The sequence below is a fragment of the Leucoraja erinacea genome, chromosome 9, assembly GCF_028641065.1.
Source record: "Leucoraja erinacea ecotype New England chromosome 9, Leri_hhj_1, whole genome shotgun sequence".
Taxonomy (NCBI): domain Eukaryota; kingdom Metazoa; phylum Chordata; class Chondrichthyes; order Rajiformes; family Rajidae; genus Leucoraja; species Leucoraja erinaceus.
Genome location: NC_073385.1, coordinates 64,608,528 through 64,625,389, shown reverse-complemented (window position 1 = coordinate 64,625,389; position 16,862 = coordinate 64,608,528). Strand labels below are relative to the sequence as shown.

The 16,862-nt window shown below is 44.5% G+C and overlaps 1 protein-coding gene across 3 annotated transcripts in view; it reads right to left on the bottom strand.

Annotated features, from left to right (window-relative positions):
- wdr21 (WD repeat domain 21) overlaps nucleotides 1-16,862 on the bottom strand; it is a 59,193-nt gene that overhangs the window by 33,082 nt on the left and 9,249 nt on the right. Inside the window, exons 1-3 of one of the 3 annotated variants that reach the window (XM_055641034.1) lie at nucleotides 9,354-9,513; nucleotides 4,733-4,835; nucleotides 2,741-2,841 (exon numbers count right to left, since the gene is read on the bottom strand). In XM_055641034.1, the coding sequence (XP_055497009.1) occupies nucleotides 2,741-2,841; nucleotides 4,733-4,827 (196 nt within the window). In that variant the 5' untranslated portion in view covers nucleotides 4,828-4,835; nucleotides 9,354-9,513. Of the gene's footprint in view, nucleotides 1-2,740; nucleotides 2,842-4,732; nucleotides 4,836-9,289; nucleotides 9,311-9,353; nucleotides 9,514-16,862 lie in introns of those variants that run through there. The other 2 variants (XM_055641035.1, XM_055641036.1) reach the window with 2 other exon arrangements.

The window sequence follows — 16,862 nt, the reverse complement described above, 5'->3', positions numbered from 1 at the left end:
CGGCTGATTGGGAGGCTGGCAACTTTCACCTTTGCAAACCGCAAATGTGTTATATCTGTCTGTGGAGATGCATTTTATTTGAAAAAGGCTGTTGTAGGAACATGCCACATTGTGCTTTCCACTGCAATTGTTTACTGCTACAGTTTGATTTCTTCTGAGCCTCTGAAGAGTGTAAATACACAGCACTTGTTATTTTCTTTCCAGGAAAGGAAATCAAAGGGGCAGATTTCAAACAGAAACTTGTTTTACACAGCAACTTACCCATCCCTTTTCACCATTTCATTTTGAGCTGTTGGCATTGTTAGAAAGATTAGCATTTATTGTCTTCCCCAGTTTCAGGGCTGCCGCAACGGCGACTTCTCCCGCCCGAGTTGCGGGGTTGAAGAGCTCCTGGAGCGGGGCCTTACAGCACCGCCCCGCACGGCTTGGAATGGCTGCGGGACTCTGCGAGCGCACGCCGGGGGCTCTAACATCAAGAACCCGGTGTGCGACCTTGCATCACCCGGCGTGGCTTTAATGGCCGCGGGACAATCGCCATCGTCAGCCGGGGGCTTTGACTTTGACTCTGACATTGGGGGGGGGGGGGTGGGGGGGAGTGCAGTGGAGAGATAAGTTTTTTTGGCCTTCCATCACAGCAATGTGATGGATGTTTATGTAAATTATGTTGTGTCTTGGGTCTATTTGTTTGTAATGTATGGCTACAGAAACGTCATTTCGTTTGGACCTCAAGGGGTCCAAATGACAAATAAATTGTATCTTATATCTTGTATTCTCCTTCAGTAGATGGTGATGAGTTGTCTTATTGAACTAGTTCTGACATTATAGTCGGAGAGTGATACAATATGGCAGGGGCTGACTACCTTGTTCTGCATAGGGGCCGGGACGCATGTCTGTAAGCGGATGGCGGGCCACATCTATCATGTGTACACATGGGTCCCGCCCCCATCCCGCCCCGGATGGCAGGCATCAAATCATGTGTTCACAGAAGGTAGACAAAAATGCTGGAGAAACTCAGCAGGTGAGGTAGCCTCATGCAATCCTTGCATGTCTCACCCGCCGAGTTTCTCCAGCATTTTTGTCTACCTTCGATTTTTCCAGCATCTGCAGTTCTTTCTTAAACTAGTTTCACAGAAGGTTCACGGCCGTGCCGGCGGCTTTGTGCACGATGCGGTACTGCCAGAGCTCGGCTGCCCTTCGGGCGGGCGCTTGGCCGTGTTCGGGGCGGGCGCAACCGAGCGCTGGCCTGATGATTACGGGGAAGAAAATCCGCCTGTGAGCCAGATGATTTCGGGTTACTGCAGGTAGCCGACCCCTGCAATACAGAAACAGGACCTGGCAGCCCAACAGGACCACACCACTGCTGATCAAGTACCCACCCATACACATACCTCGTTTCATTCTCCTCACATTTATCCCAGCCAAAGGGCAGCACTTACAGTTGCTGCCTTACAGCGCCAGAAACCCAGGCCGATCCTGACTACAGGAGTTTATACAGTTTGTACATTCTCCCTGTGACCCCATGGGATTTATCCAGGTGCTCCGGTTTCCTCCCACATCCCAAAGACATACAAGTTTGTTGGTTAATTAGCTTCTATAAATTGTAATTGTCGCTAGTGTGTAGGATAGCCCCAACTTCTTTGGGAGGTGGGAGACAGCATGAGCACCCGGGGAAACAAGAATATGTAAACTCCACATGGACAGTGTTTGGATTGGAATTGAGCCTGGATCACTGGAGATGTGAGGCAGTGACACCACAAGCTGTGCCACAGTACCACCTGATGAAGGTGCTCCCATTTTGCTGTTGACTTGGAGTTCCAGGATTTATATTTATTGACAATGAAGAGCTGGCGATATTTCCTGATCAGGATGACATTGGTAGAGTCTGGGACCAGAGGGCATAGCCTCAGAATTAAAGAACGTTCCTTTAGGACGGTGGAGGAATTTCTTAAGTCAGAGGGTGGTGAATCTGTAGAATTAATTGCGACAGAGGGCTGTGGAGGCCAAGTGAATGGATATTTTTATGGCAGAGATAGACTCTTGATTAGTACGGGTGTCAGGGGTTATGCGGAGAAGGTATGAGAAGGTTTGAGGGAAAGATAGATCAGCCATGATTAAATGGAGGAGTAGACTTGACAGGCCAACTGGCCTAATTCTGCTCACATCACATATGAACTTATGACATTTGACTTGGAAAACTTGCCAGTTGTGACGCTTCTATGTGACTGCTGCTCTAGTGATCAGGGTTTGAGAGAATCGGTCAGAATCACGGTAACAGTCCTCTGACTAGTCTGACCTTAGCACTTGTAGCTTCCTGTGTATCACACCAAAACATTTTCTGATAGAGTATTAACAGAATACTGTACCCAAGAAGATTCCCCATCTTCCAAGAAAAATGGATGCAAGCGTCAACAAATCCAAACTGGCCAAGTCTGAGATAAAATCCTTAACTTATACAACACACTGTACTTTTGGTACGCAATCCAAATTATCAAAAAATATAGTTTTGACTACTGTTTCCCACTTGAATAAAACCCCAAAATGCAAGAAACTCTTGGTAGGTCAGCAAGCAACTATTTATAAAGAAATAGTCTGAGGCCCTTTGTCAAAACTGAGTTAGTTTTCAATTTCTACTTGTGGTATTTAATATGAATAATTAGATACTTCCAAAGTTTTTAAAAACTTATTTAGAAACATTAAGAATGAATGGCACGAGATTATGTGTTGTCAAAGTAATACTTGCCGGGAACATCAGATGGCACTGAAGTACTGCTAGTCGGTTCCCCTGCTGACATTCTGGAACTATTCTGTTCATTCGATTCACCAGCGTCATAATGCTGATTCCTAAGCATCATATTGAATTTAGGAGAGAAAATAATAAGTGCTGTGTATTCAAAGTCCTCAAATTCTCAGAAGCTGTAAAATGTAGTTATGGAGTCAAACAGCACAGAAAGTGGCCTTTTGGCTCAACTTGCCCATGCAACCAGGTTTTATAACTGAACCAGTTCCATTGCCTGTTTTGGCCCATATCCCTCCAAACGTTTCTTATCCATGTACCTGTTTAAATGTATTTTAAGTGTAACCATGTTATCCACCTCTTCAGCTTCATTTGGTGGCCTCGTTCCATATATGCACTGTTCAATGTGTGAAGAAATTACCCCTCGGGTCTTAATTAAATTTTTCCTCTCACACCTTACATCTAAGCGCTCTAGTTTTAGAATCCCCTACCCTTGGAAAAGTGACCATTCATCTTATCCAAAGCTTTTCATGATTTTGTATGCTTTAAGACCACTCCTCAGCCTTCTGTACTCCAAGTAAAAAAGTACCAGCCTCATCCTATAACTCCAGCCTTCGAGCCCTGGTCACATCCTGGTGAATCTTTTCTGCACCCTTTCTGGATTAATGACATCCTTCCTATAGAAGGATGACCAGGACTGCATACAATACTTTTAAATGTGTCTTACCAACATTTTCTACAGCTATAAAATTACATCCCAACTCCAGTACTCATATCCTTACCAACGAAGGCGAGCATTCACCATCCATCTTCTGGATGGCCGAGTTACTCCAGCACTTTGTGTTTCACATTCTTCTTCACCACCCTGTCTATCTGTTGCACTGAACTACTGGTAGACAAAAGTGCTGGAGAAACTCAGCGGGTGCAGCAACATCTATGGAGCGAAGGAAATAGGCAACGTTTTGGGCCAAAATCCTTCTTCAGTCTGAATAAACGATGTTTATTTCCTTCGCTCCATAGATGCTGCTGCACCCGCTGAGTTTCTCCAGCACTTTTCTCTACCTTTGATTTTCCAGCATCTGCAGTTCCTTCTTAAGCACTGAACTACTGTCTAATAGAAACATAGAAACATAGAAATTAGGTGCAGGAGTAGGCCATTCAGCCCTTCCATTCCTTCGAGCCTGCACCGCCATTCAATATGATCATGGCTGATCATCCAACTCAGTATCCCGTACCTGCCTTCTCTCCATACCCTCTGATCCCCTTAGCCACAAGGGCCCACATCTAACTCCCTCTTAAATATAGCCAATGAACTGGCCTCGACTACCCTCTGCGGCAGAGAGTTCCAGAGAATGAAACACACTTCCACCTAAATAACAAATTCATATAAAAAAATTAAACAACTCATCTCCCTGTCAGCTGATACAGTCACAAATTACCAATTATTTGGATTCAGAAGACATCTTCCACATTTGACCTTCAGTTTCCACACAAGTTTTATGGTATCATTATTGAGATCAACAAGATGTATCTGATTAACTAGATTGTTAACCGAACTGTGAAGAAATCGCTTCTACACAGATGCATTTTAATCACTGAAACTCTTTCAGTAATATGTCAAGTTTCAAACCCAAAGTATACAATTTGAGAGGCAGCAGGAGAGATGAGTACTCTTTCAACATAAATTTCTCTTTACTCAACCAAAGGCTAACTGTCTGAAAGGGTGACAGAAACAGGTTCAACATCACCAGCAATCGAGAAAAGACAAGGAGTATAGGACCAACAGAAAAACCTTCAAAGAGCAAATGATATTGTGCTGCGTAGTCATGTCCCAGAGCAAATCATTCTATGTTTGTACGAATAATTTAATCAACCATTGAGGTATCAGGACTACTGTCAACCTAACATCCATGATTTAAGGAGGCAAGTCTTTCTTAAAATGTAACATGTGAGACTAAAACAGATTTGTTTGCAATGACATAAAATTGTAATGATCACCTGTGACTATAATGCTCTCGGTGTTGCCATCGGTTATGTTGTCGCCGATTGTGCTGTGCAGATTGCCTCCTGTCACGCCATTTGCTTCTTTCCATTTTTGTAACTGTAAGAAAACAGTTTTGAATATTTTTGAACAGGTCCAGCAGCATTGTGATTAGGATTGCATAAACATTCACCAACTAGCAGGAAGGTTGTTTTTCGGTCTGGAGGCCTGTGACTAATGGTGCGCCTCAGGGGGCGGTGTTGGGGCCTATCGCTGTTTGTGGTTTATATCAACAATTTGGATGAGACTGTACAAGGGATGATTAGTAAGTTTGGAGATGACACTAAAGTGCGCGGTACTGTAGATAATGACGATGGTTATCAAAAATTATAGCAGGATCTTGTTGTGTAAGTGGGCTGAGGAATGGTTAATGGAGTTTAGTGCGGGTAAGTGCAAAGTGTTGCATTTTGGGAAGTCAAACCTGACCAGGACCAAAGATCCTATAGCGGCTCCGCTATAGGATCTTTGACCAGGACCTTCACAGTGAATGGCAGTGCTCTGGGGAGTGTTGTAGAGCAGAGGGATCTAGGAGTGCAGGTACTGTGACGGATCTAGGAGCGCAGTTCAGTGAACGTCACAGGTAGATAGGTACTTAGGGTGATCAAGGCATTAGATACATTGGCCTTCATCAGTCAGGGATTTGAGTATGGAAGTTAGGATGTTATTTTATAATTGTACATGACTTTGGTGAGGCCAAATTGGAGTATTGTGTTCAGTTTTGCTCATCTTGCTATAAGAATCATGTTATTACGCTGGAAAGAATGCAGAGAAGACTTATAAGGATGTTGCAAAGACTTGAGGGCCTGTGTTTTAGGGAGAGGTTGGGCAGGCTAGGACTTTATTCCTTCGAGAGCAGGAGGATGAGGGGTGATCTTAGGGGTGCAAAGGTATATATGAGAATGGAAATGAGGTAGAATTTATTTAGCTAGAGGGTGGTAAATCTGTGGAATTCATTGCTACGTACGGCTGTGAAGGGCAAGACATTTGCATAAAGTGATAGGTTCGTGATTAGTAAGAGTGTCAAATGTTGTGGGGAGAAGGCAGGATGATTGGGTTGCAAGGGGAAAATAGATCAGCCGTGATCGAATAGCAGAGTCAACTCGATGGGCCAAATTGCCTAATTCTGATCCTATATTTTATGGTCTAATAAGATCATAAGGAGAATAGATTTGGTAGATGTACAGTCTTTTGCCCAGAATTGGGGAAATCAAGAACCAGAGGATATAGGTTTAAGGTGAGAGGGCAAAGATTTAATAGGAACCCAAAGGGCAACATTTTCACACAGTGGATGGTGGGTATATGGAACGAGTTGCCAGAGGGAGTAGTTGAGGCAGGTACTGTAACAACATTTAAAAGGCATTTGGACAGGTACATGGAGCGGAAAGATTTTGCGGGATATGGACCAAACACAGGTAGTTGGGACTATTGTAGATGGGGCATCTTGGTTGGCATGGGCAAGTTGGGCCGAAGGGCCTGTTTCCATTTTCTATGACTCTATAAGAGCAAGAATTCAATTCCTCAAATATTTGATAGTTTTCTTTTCAAATCACCAATGGTTTTGTTTAGTTTAGAGACTAAACCCCACCGGGTTTGCGCTGACCAGCGATCCATGCATATTAACTATCCTACACACACTAGAGATCATTTTTACATTTACCATGCCAATTTACCTGCAAAGCTGTACATCTTTGGAGTGTGGGAGGAAACCAAAGTTCTCGGTGAAAACCCACGCAGGGCACGGGGAGAGCGTACAAACTCTGTACAGACAGCACCTGTAGTCGGGATCGAACCCACGTCTCCAGCGTTGCAAGCCCTGTAAGGCAGCAACTCTACTGCTGCACCACCATGCCGCCCTTAAACCTGTTTCACACTCCACAATAAGTGGAGAACAGGCAGTTATAGAGTCATACGGTACTGACATGGATAGAGCTGGTTGGCAGACAGGAAGCAAAGAGTAGGAATTAACGTGCCCTTTTCAGAATGGCAGGCAGGGCTTAGTGACGTGCCCAAGGCTCAGACTGGGACCCCAGTTATTTACAATATATATTAACGATTTAGACGAAGGAATTAAATGTAACATATCCAAGTTTGCGGATGACACAAAGCTTGGTGGCGGAGTAAGCTGCAAGGAGGATTCCGTGAGGCTTCAGGGTGACTTAGATAGGTTGGGTGAGTGGGCAGATACAGTATAATGTGGTTAAATGTGAGGTTATCCACTGGTGGCATGGACAAGGACTGACATACGATGAAAGAATGGATCGACTGGGCTTATATTCACTGGAATTTAGAAGGATGAGAGGTTATCCCATAGAAACATATAAAATTCTTAAGGGATTGGACAGGCTAGATGCAGGAAAAATTTTCCCAATGTTGGAGGAGTACAGAACCAGGGTTACAATGTAAGAATAAGGGGTCGGCCATTTAGGACTAAGATGAGGAAAAACTTTTTCACCCAGAGAGTTGTGAATCTGTGGAATTCTCTGCCACAGAAAGCAGTGGAGGCCAATTCACTGGATGTTTTCAAGAGTTAGATATAGCTTTTCGGGCTATCGGAATCAAGGAATATGGGGAGAAAGCAGGAATGGGGCACTGATATTGGATGATCAGCTATGATCATATTGGCCTGCACCAGCATCTATTTTCTATGTTTCTAAAATGTTGGAAACAGTTGGGAAGTTGGGCAGCACTTGTGGAAAGTGAAACAGAGTTGACACTTTCAATATTTCCAATAAAGGGTCTTCAATTGGAAGCTTCAACCGCTTCTCACTCGATGGATGACGCCCGACTGAATGATTTCAGTAAATAGAGCACAAAATATAGAGCACAGTATATGGAGCATGAAACAACCCCTTTGGCCCAACACATCCATGCAAGCCAAGATAACACTTTGTAGCTCGCATCCAAGATAACCACTCTAAACTTTTCATATCCATGTTCCTGCCCAAATGCCTTTTAAATGTTGCTACTGTATTAGCCTCAACTATCTCCTCTGGCAACTTTTAACAGCTCATGACTTCAGAGGCCTGTTTCACTTTTCAAAACATCAAACAACACCTATGCATTTAAAAACAGTTGAAATTAACTTAAATTTGTAACCTTTAATATTGATTGTTTATATTGAGCTCATTGAGCTACTGTTAACCTAAATCATGTCATACAGTGATGCAAAAATAAATTACAGATGAAATTACTTTTTCAAATAAATGGGTCATGGGAAACATCCCTTGCTGAGCCAGACACCAAACCAAATGAGATTTCTGGAGTTATTCTGTATTATTGAACTGCATTCAGGCATATCAATGAAGGCATCATACTTTATATTTGGCCTAATATATCCAAGGCAGAGAGAATTAAACTAAATAATGAGGATGTCTCATTAAATAATACATTTTGCACCTCACTTCATTAGACATCAGACCTGTTGTTCAACGAAAGGTAAGTAATCCACTTTAGCAATTCAGATAGGTTTAGTTCGAAGTTTGAAGTACAAGTTATGTCAATTATCAAGAACTACTGTATTATTAAACTATCTATATATTCTTTAGCGAGCTTATTTATTGGTACGTTGGTTTACTACCATCATGTGTACCAAGATAAAACAAATATTTTGCATGTTATCCAGGCAAATCATAGTTAACATGAGGACAAAAGAGTGTTGGAGGAACTAAGCAAGTCAAGCAGTGTCTGTGGAGGAAGATGGACAAGCAACGCTTTACGTCATGACCTTCAGACTGACCCTCCAGCTCATAACCCTTCAGACTGAGAGAATGCTAGTTAAGCGAGTCAGGGATGGGACAGAAATTACCAAGTTACAGACCCAAAATGCTGGACTAACTCAGCAGGACAGGAAGCATCTCTGGAAGGAATGGGTGACGTTTCGGGCCAAAACTATTCTTCGGACAGTCAGGGAAAAAGGAAACGAGATATGGAAGGGTAGTGTGTGAAAATGAGAGATTAAAGGGGACCATTAACTCAGCAGGTCAGGCAACATCCCTGGAGAAGGGTCTCGACCCGGGACGTCACATAATCCTTTTCTCCAGGGATGCTGCCTGACCCGCTGAGTTACACCAGCATTTTGTGTCTGTCTCTGCAGTTACTCTAGCTTTGTGTGTCTATCACCAATATTTGTTGGGTTTATACCTAAGATTGACTCAAAATGCTGGAGTAACTCAGCGGGACAGGCAGCATCTCTGGAGAGAAGGAAAGGTTGAGGTTTTTCGGATCGAGACCTTTCTTCAGACTGAAAGTCAGGGGAGAGGAAGACATTGAGATATGGAAGGGTAAGGTGTGAAAACGACAGATCAAAGTGGACGTAGATCAATAAAGGGTTTAATTCAGACTTTCACTTTCAGCAGTTGCAGATTGCTTTGTGCAGGAAGTTAACTGCAGCCCAGAGTGTGTAGGAAGGAACTGTAGATGCTGGTTAACACCGAAGAGGGACACCAAATGCTGGAGTAACTCAGCGGGACAGACAGGCAGCATCTGTGGAGAGAAGGAAATGGGGGGTCGAGAACCTTCTGCAGACTGGCTTGCGGTCCGTGGCGCGGTGGCGCTCAGCCCCCGTCGTTGTTACCTCACCTTGTCGATGCGCACACACACACACACAGTTGTCTGTCCGTCCGTCTGTCCACTAGCGGCGGCGGCGGCGGCCCCCGGGTCCTTGCGAGGCGGCAGCGCCGGTACTCCGGCCTCCAGCTCCACTGAGGCCTACAGCAGGCCTAGAGCCCGCCCAGCGCGCATGCTCAGAGGGGCCCGGCCGGGCCGCTCGCCGTCGCAGGGAGACACAGGCAAGAGGCAAGAGTGTTTCATTATGTTCATAGTGATAGTGTTTCATTATCTTTCATATGTCCCAGATATAACAATGACACTCTCCCTTGCAGCAGCACAACGGAATATGTAAACATAGGGTCTCCAACAGAAACGTCCCCCATTCCTTCTCTCCACAGACGCTGCCTGCCTGTCCCACTGAGTTACTCCAGCATTTTGTCTTCAGTTTAAACCAGCATCTGCAGTTCCTTCCCTACACATGTAAACAGAGCAGACAGACACAAAAAGCTGGGGCTCAGCGGTGGAGGAAGGAACTACAGATGCTGGTTTACACCGAAGATAGACACAAAATGCTGGGGTAACTCAGCTGGACAGACAGGCTGCATCTGTGGAGAGTACACAGAAATGCTGGAGAAACTCAGCGGGTGCAGCAGCATCTATGGAGAGAAGGGAATAGGCATCGTTTCAAGCCGAAACCCTTCTTCAGCCTCTGGAGAGACTCTTTTTCAGATTGAGACGTCGCCCATTCCTTCTCTCCAGAGATGCTGTCGTGCTGAGTTGCTCCAGCATTTTATCTCTTATCTTCACTCACTCTCACACCCACGCAAACCGGAATAGGACCAGATGAGAGTTTTGGTAATAGTATAGATATAGATAGAAGACAGTGCTGGAGTAACTCAGCGGGACAGGCAGCATCTGGGGAACATCGATAGGTGATGTTTCGGGGGTCTTCTTCAAACCTTGTGTTACCGTATTTGTGTTTGCCAAGTTAATCTGATACAAAGAGACGTAATGGGGCAGTTCGGATCCATGGACACAGCAGGGACAATTTTGGACTGCAGGGGCCTCTCAGGATTACCACAGATGGGTCCCGGAGCTTGAGCTGAAATTGTTTCAACCATCCACCAGACTGAGCATTTCATGAATTACATGTTTCAAAGCGTGGTCACCCTCGTTTCGAAGGATGGTTGGAAAGATAAACATAGGGTGACTGTCAGATAAACAAACAAAAAAGCAGGTAAATGGTTCCAGGGTTTTATGAGGTTATTACTCCATATCTCCTGACCATTGTTCAAGTCAAGTCAAGTCACATTTATTTATATAGCACATTTAAAAAACAACTCTCGTTGGCCAAAGTGCTTTACATTGGTATAAGAATAGTATAACAGACAACAGTGGTTCATAGATTAAATACAAACATCACTACATACATATAGCCCTCGCTCAGAGGACGTCAAGAAAGGCTTGGGAGATGAGCTTTTAGTTTCGACTTAAAGGAGTCGATGGATGGGGCAGTTCTGATGGGAAGAGGGCTGCTGTTCCACAGTCTAGGAGCTGCAACTGCAAAGGCGCGGTCACCCCTGAGCTTATGCCTAGACCGTGGGATATTCAGCAACCCCAAGTCGGCCGATCTGAGGGACCTGGAGGTGGTGTGGTGGGTGAGCAGACTTTTAATGTAGGTGGGGGCAAATCCAGCGAGGGCTTTGTGGACATAAAGGGGGATCTTGAAATTTATTCGGAACCGCACAGGGAGCCAGTGGAGAGAGGCCAGGATCGGGGTGATGTGGTCCCTTTTTCTGGTGCCCGTCAGGAGTCTCGCTGCGGCGTTTTGGACCAGTTGCAGGCGGGACAGGGAAGATTTTCTGATGCCAGTGTAAAGGGAGTTGCAGTAATCGAGGCGGGAGGAGATTAATGTTTGGATGATCTTTTCGAGGTCATCAAACTGGAGGAATTGTTTTATTTTAGCTATCATCCGAAGCTGAAAGAAGCTAGCTTTTACCACGGCATTGACTTGTTTGTCAATTTTCAGTGCTGAGTCAAATATCACGCCAAGGTTTTTGATGTGAGGTTTGTGCAGAGTCAAACAGGATGTCTTCAATTATCTGGATGAAAGAGTGATGGAGTTCCTGTTGAATTCCTGAGCTGACAGCCATTTTATAGAATACCTCATTCCTAGACTTGCAAACTGCCCTAAGACCTACAGCCGTGAAGAACCTATTCTCTCACATCCTTCCTACACAGTCAGAGTCTCACAGAGGCCACCACTCAAGGTAGTTAGTTCAGTTTAGAGGTACAGCATAGAAACAGGCCCCCTCAGTCCTCGCCGACCAGTGATTCCCCCAACACTAAAGCTATTTTACACACACTGGGGACAATTTACAATTTTACCACACCAATTAACCTGCAAACCTGTATGTCTTTGGAGTGTGGGAGGAAACAGGAGCACCCAGAGAACACCCATGCAGGTCATGGGGAGAATGTACAAACTCTGTACAGACAAACCCCATAGTCAAGATTGAACCCGGGTCTCTGGCGCTGTAAAGCAGCAACTCTTCCGCTGTGCCACCATTCGGAGACCCTCATCTATCTCCTGGAATCTGTATTAGCCAAAGATGTGTGGAAAGTGACCATTTTGTGATTCAACTTGGGTAGCCTCATAACACAAGTATATGTGCTCTGAATACACTTAGAAAATCATCAAATGCTGCTAGAAGATCATCCACTCGGTGAAAGACACCCTCTGGTTACCTGAACCTTGTAAATCTTACAGTGCAAGAAGCTAGATATAATGTGAAGGCTGGCACATTCCAAGGTCCAGAACTCCAGGACAAGATCAACCTTGATGAAGCTGCTACAGAAGCTCAATAGGAAAAGGCCACAGACTGAGACCCTACTGCTGTGTACATTGAGGGGACAAGAAGCTGTGTACAAATCCTGTGAAATATTACATCAAAGAAAGTATGTAATGGAAAATGAATATCAGGCTGATGTAAATAGAACACTATAAGCCCTGTCCCACTGTACGAGTTCATTCAAGAGCTCTCCCGAGTTTAAAAAAAAAAAAACTTGTGGTAAGCACATAGAATGAACGTAGCGGGTACGTCAGAGCTTGGGGATGTCTTTTAGCGGCTCGTAACGCTAACGGCAGGTACTCGGAAAACGCGATAAACTCGAGAAGACTCATAAAGATTTTTCAACATGTTGAAAATTGTCCACGAGAGTACTGGCGAGCAGCCATTACTCTCTGAGTTCGAATCAGGGCAAACTCGGGAGAACGTCTTTGAATGAACTCGTACAGTGGGACAGGGCTTTTAAGGTTCACAAGTTCGCGTTATAGGAGTGGAGTTAGGCCATTCGGCCCATCGAGTTTACTCTGCCCTTCCATTATGGCTGATCTCTGCCTCGTAATCCCATTTTCCTGCCTTCTCCCCATAACCCTTGACACCCGTTCTAATCAAGAATTTGTCTGTCTCTGCCTTAAAAATATCTACTGACTTGGCCTCAACAGCCCTCTGTGGCAATGAGTTCCACAGATTAACTACCCTCTGACATATTCTCTGGCTCATACGGAGAAAGACGGCATGTACTGCCCATATTGGTAGTTTTTATAGATAAAATGCATTTTTGCAAAAATAAAATCATTTTCTTGAACCAGTGCTGATGGTAATGGAGTCACAGGCAAGACCCTAGCAACAAAAATTATTATTCGGGTGTGCAGAGAACTAGCCAGAAGTCAAGAGCGGAATAGTTTTAGTTGCTAGAAAACCACAGATCAGGCACTTTCTATCAAAAGAGAAGATAGACACAAAAAGCTGGAGTAACTCAGCGGGCCAGCATCATCTCAGGAGAGATGTTTCAGGTTGGAATCCTAAGTTTAAAGAAGGGTTCTGACCCGAAACGTCACCTACCTATTCCTTTTCCTCAGAGATGCAGTTCATTCCCGCACATTCTGTCAAAAGAGAAACAGATAACATTTTACTTTTGTTGAGCTGTGAAAGTGTTGGAAAAAAATATGTTTACGTTGTAGAGAAGATGGCAGCAGCTGGCATAGGACAGAGAGAATGCCTGTGGTATGGTAAGACCAAGGCAAATGGATTAACAGGGGAAGTTAAAAGATGAATTTGCTGATTTTTTCCGTGATGTGTGTTGCTAATAACAGGACTGTGGGACTTCCCCGGCAAGTCAAGCTGTACAAAAGGTGAGAGGAAAACTGGTCCCAAATCACAGATGGATGACGTATGGCACAAATGGTCAGTTCTTATGGAAGGAAAATTACCTAAAGTTGGAGAATCTTATATTGAGTCTGAAAGGCCAGATAGAAAATGAGATGCAGTTCCTCACATTTGCATTGGGCTTCATAACAGTGTGGACCATCTATATCTATCTATCTATCTATCTATCTATCTATCTATCTATCTATCTATCTATCTATCTATCTATCTATCTATCTAAAAATCTGATCTTGACCACTTCCTGTTGTTCTGTATATTGATTTTAGAAAAAACGTAGCTACTTAAGGTTGTGATTTTTGACCATCTTACTCAGAATCCCCCTCCGCTGCGCAGGACAAGAGGATTTTTCCCATCGATGAAAAATAAAAGTTATTAGTGTTTAAAAAATGTTGAGATTCTCTCTCCTGAAGGCCACGCCCCTTCCGGAGGGACTATAAAACCAGGAAGTGTTGAGTGCCTCAGTCAGTCTCTGCAAGATGGGGAAAGCGTGAGGGACATATCTCTCAGTCTGGGCTGTGAATAACACTGAACACATGTCTACTAAACTATGAGTGGTTTTACTGACCTGTCAATGCCCTTAATGTGATTTGAAAATATAGTTTGGAAATGCTAAAACTGTGTTGCCTTTGGTTTGGAAATGCTAAAGCTGTGTTGCCTTTGGTTTGGAAACGCTAAAGCTGTGTTGCCTAAAGTTTGGAAGTAATAAAACTGCGTTGCCTATTTAAAGTTGCCTTGCTAATTAAAGTTGCCTTGTAAAAGTATAACACAGTCCCCCACTCACCTCCGCCCCCACACACACCCTCCCCCACACACCCCTCCACCCCCCTCCACACCCCCTCCTCCACACACCTATTCCTCCCCCCATCCCCACCCCCCCCCCCCCCACCCCACCACAACCCCCCCCCCCCCCCCCCCACACAAAGCCTCCCATGTGATTGGGACCCAACCGGTCCCATTTGGTCTATTAGGTATTAAGTTAGTGGGTAGGAAGGAACTGCTGATGTTGGTTTAAACTGAACATAGACATAAAAAGCTAGAGTAACTCAGCGGCACAGGCAGCATCTTCTTTTGAGTTTGAAGAATGGTCTTGACCTGAAACATCACCCATTCCTTTTCTCCAGAGATGCTGCCAGCTTTTTGTGTCTAAAGTTGGAGTGGGAATAATATGGAGGATTAAAATGGCAGACAACATGAAGCTCGAAGTTGCTCATGCAGAATGGATGCAGCTGCTCCAAAACACAAACAGGGTGCAGGTGTAAGGGATTACGTAGCTGGAGGAGCAAGTAAGTATTTCTGTCATTATAGACGAGATTCCAGGATGGTATGTTTCTTCCCTGAAGCCAGGGCATAACAATAATGAAAGTTTGTGGAACATTTGTGTAGCGGCACGGTGGCGCAGTGGTAGAGTTGCTGCCTTACAGTACAAGAGACCCGAGTTCAATCCTGACTACAGATGCTGTCTGAATGAAGTTTGTACGTTCCCCCCGTGACCCGCGTGGGTATTCTCCGAGATCTTTGGTTTCCTCCCACACTCCAAAGACGTACAGGCTTGTAGATATAAATGTAAAAATTGTCCCTAGTGTGTGTAGGATAGTGTTAGTGTGCGGGAATCGCTGGTCGGTGCAGACTCGGTGGGCCGAAGGGCCTGTTTCGGCGCTACTCTAAACTCGAGTTCATCCATGTCCATGTTGGCTCCAACGATGGAGGTTTAAAAAAAAAGCGTGAGGTCCTGCAGATAGATTGTAAGGTGGCAGGCAAAGAATTATGAAACTGGACTTCTTTATCTTTAGAATACACCTCTTGTCATGCGACAATGAATATGGAAATGGGAGAACATGTGGGTGGAAAGAAGGTCCAGGAGGGAAGATTTTAGATTCCTGAGTACTGGGACTCGTGGGACCTGTGTGATCAGATGAGTTTAGCTCAACAGGACTGGCATAAACATACTCAGGAGAATGACTCCCGGTGCTGTGTGTAGAGGGATTAAACCAGCTGCTCAGACAAATGGGAAACAAGATTCAGAAAGGCAGAACTAGAAATGGAAGGCAGAAAAATGATGAGAGAGTTTGAAAGGAGAGGAAGCAGATTATAAAATGGAAAAAAAAGGCAATGCTTTTTTTGTGGAGGGGAGAGGAGTGAAGGTGGAAGTTACTTATAATGAAAGAATTCAACATACATAACGCTGGGTTGTAAGCTATCCAAGCAAAATACGAGATGCCCGTGTCTCGACCTGAAAAGTCGCCCATTCGTTTTCTCCAGATATGCTGCCTAACTCGCTGAGTTACTCCAGCACTTTTTGTCTATCTATGTTTGGTACTGCTTACCACAATTCGGGGAGTTTAGCGAATAAGGAGCCGTAAGATACTGGAGTAAAATAAATCTGCTGGATGAACTCGAGCAGCATCTGTGATAGGAAATGGATAGTCAATATTTCGGGTTGGGACCCTTGTTTTGGATATGGAGTTCAGTGAATAGTGCCATTGAACTGAAGATGTGGATATGATATTTTGGAGATGGTTAAAAGGGGTTAGAATGGTCATTTAGCATTCCTGGATATATAGTTTTCAAATGAGATAGAAGGGAAGGGAATAGCAATTCTGTGAGAAGTGATGATAAGCTATAAGGTTATCAAATGAGGAGCAGCACCTTCGCTTGGGTAAGACTGGTGGGAGAACCGGGAAGGGGGAGGGGATGGACAGAGAAAACAAGGGCTATCGAAAGTTAAAGAAGTTATTGTTCATACCGCTGGGGTGTAAACTACCCAAGCAAAATATGAGGTGCGGTATGAATATTGACTTCTCTCACTCTTCCTTTCCATCTCCCTCCATCCCTCCCCCATCCTAGTTCTCCGACCAGTTCTGATTGTCTTCCTGATTAAAATTTCATCTTTGTATGCTTTGTTGTCACCTTCCCCTAATGATCTATTCCACATTTTCCTTGATCATCATCCCCTTTGAGGTCTCGTTTTCACATCTTATGCTCCTGTCCCACTTTGGCGATTTTTTTTTTGGCGTCTACAGGCCACATGGTCGCGGGGTGATGCCTGTATGGTCGTGCGTAGTCTCCTCAAGTCACCTAAAGAGTCGTAACGTTTTTCTGGTCGCTGCTGGATTTTGAAATGTTCAAAACTTTTCGGCCACTGTGTGCTTGATGTAGCTTGTCTTCTCCTGTCGTAGGTGCTGTCGTAGGTTGTCGCCAGGATGGCGCAGGTTGTCGGCAGGTGACGTTGGTTGTCGCCGGGTGCTGACCTCGGTGAATTCCATTGGTGACTACCTACGTCAACCGGCGACAGGTACCGCCGACTGAA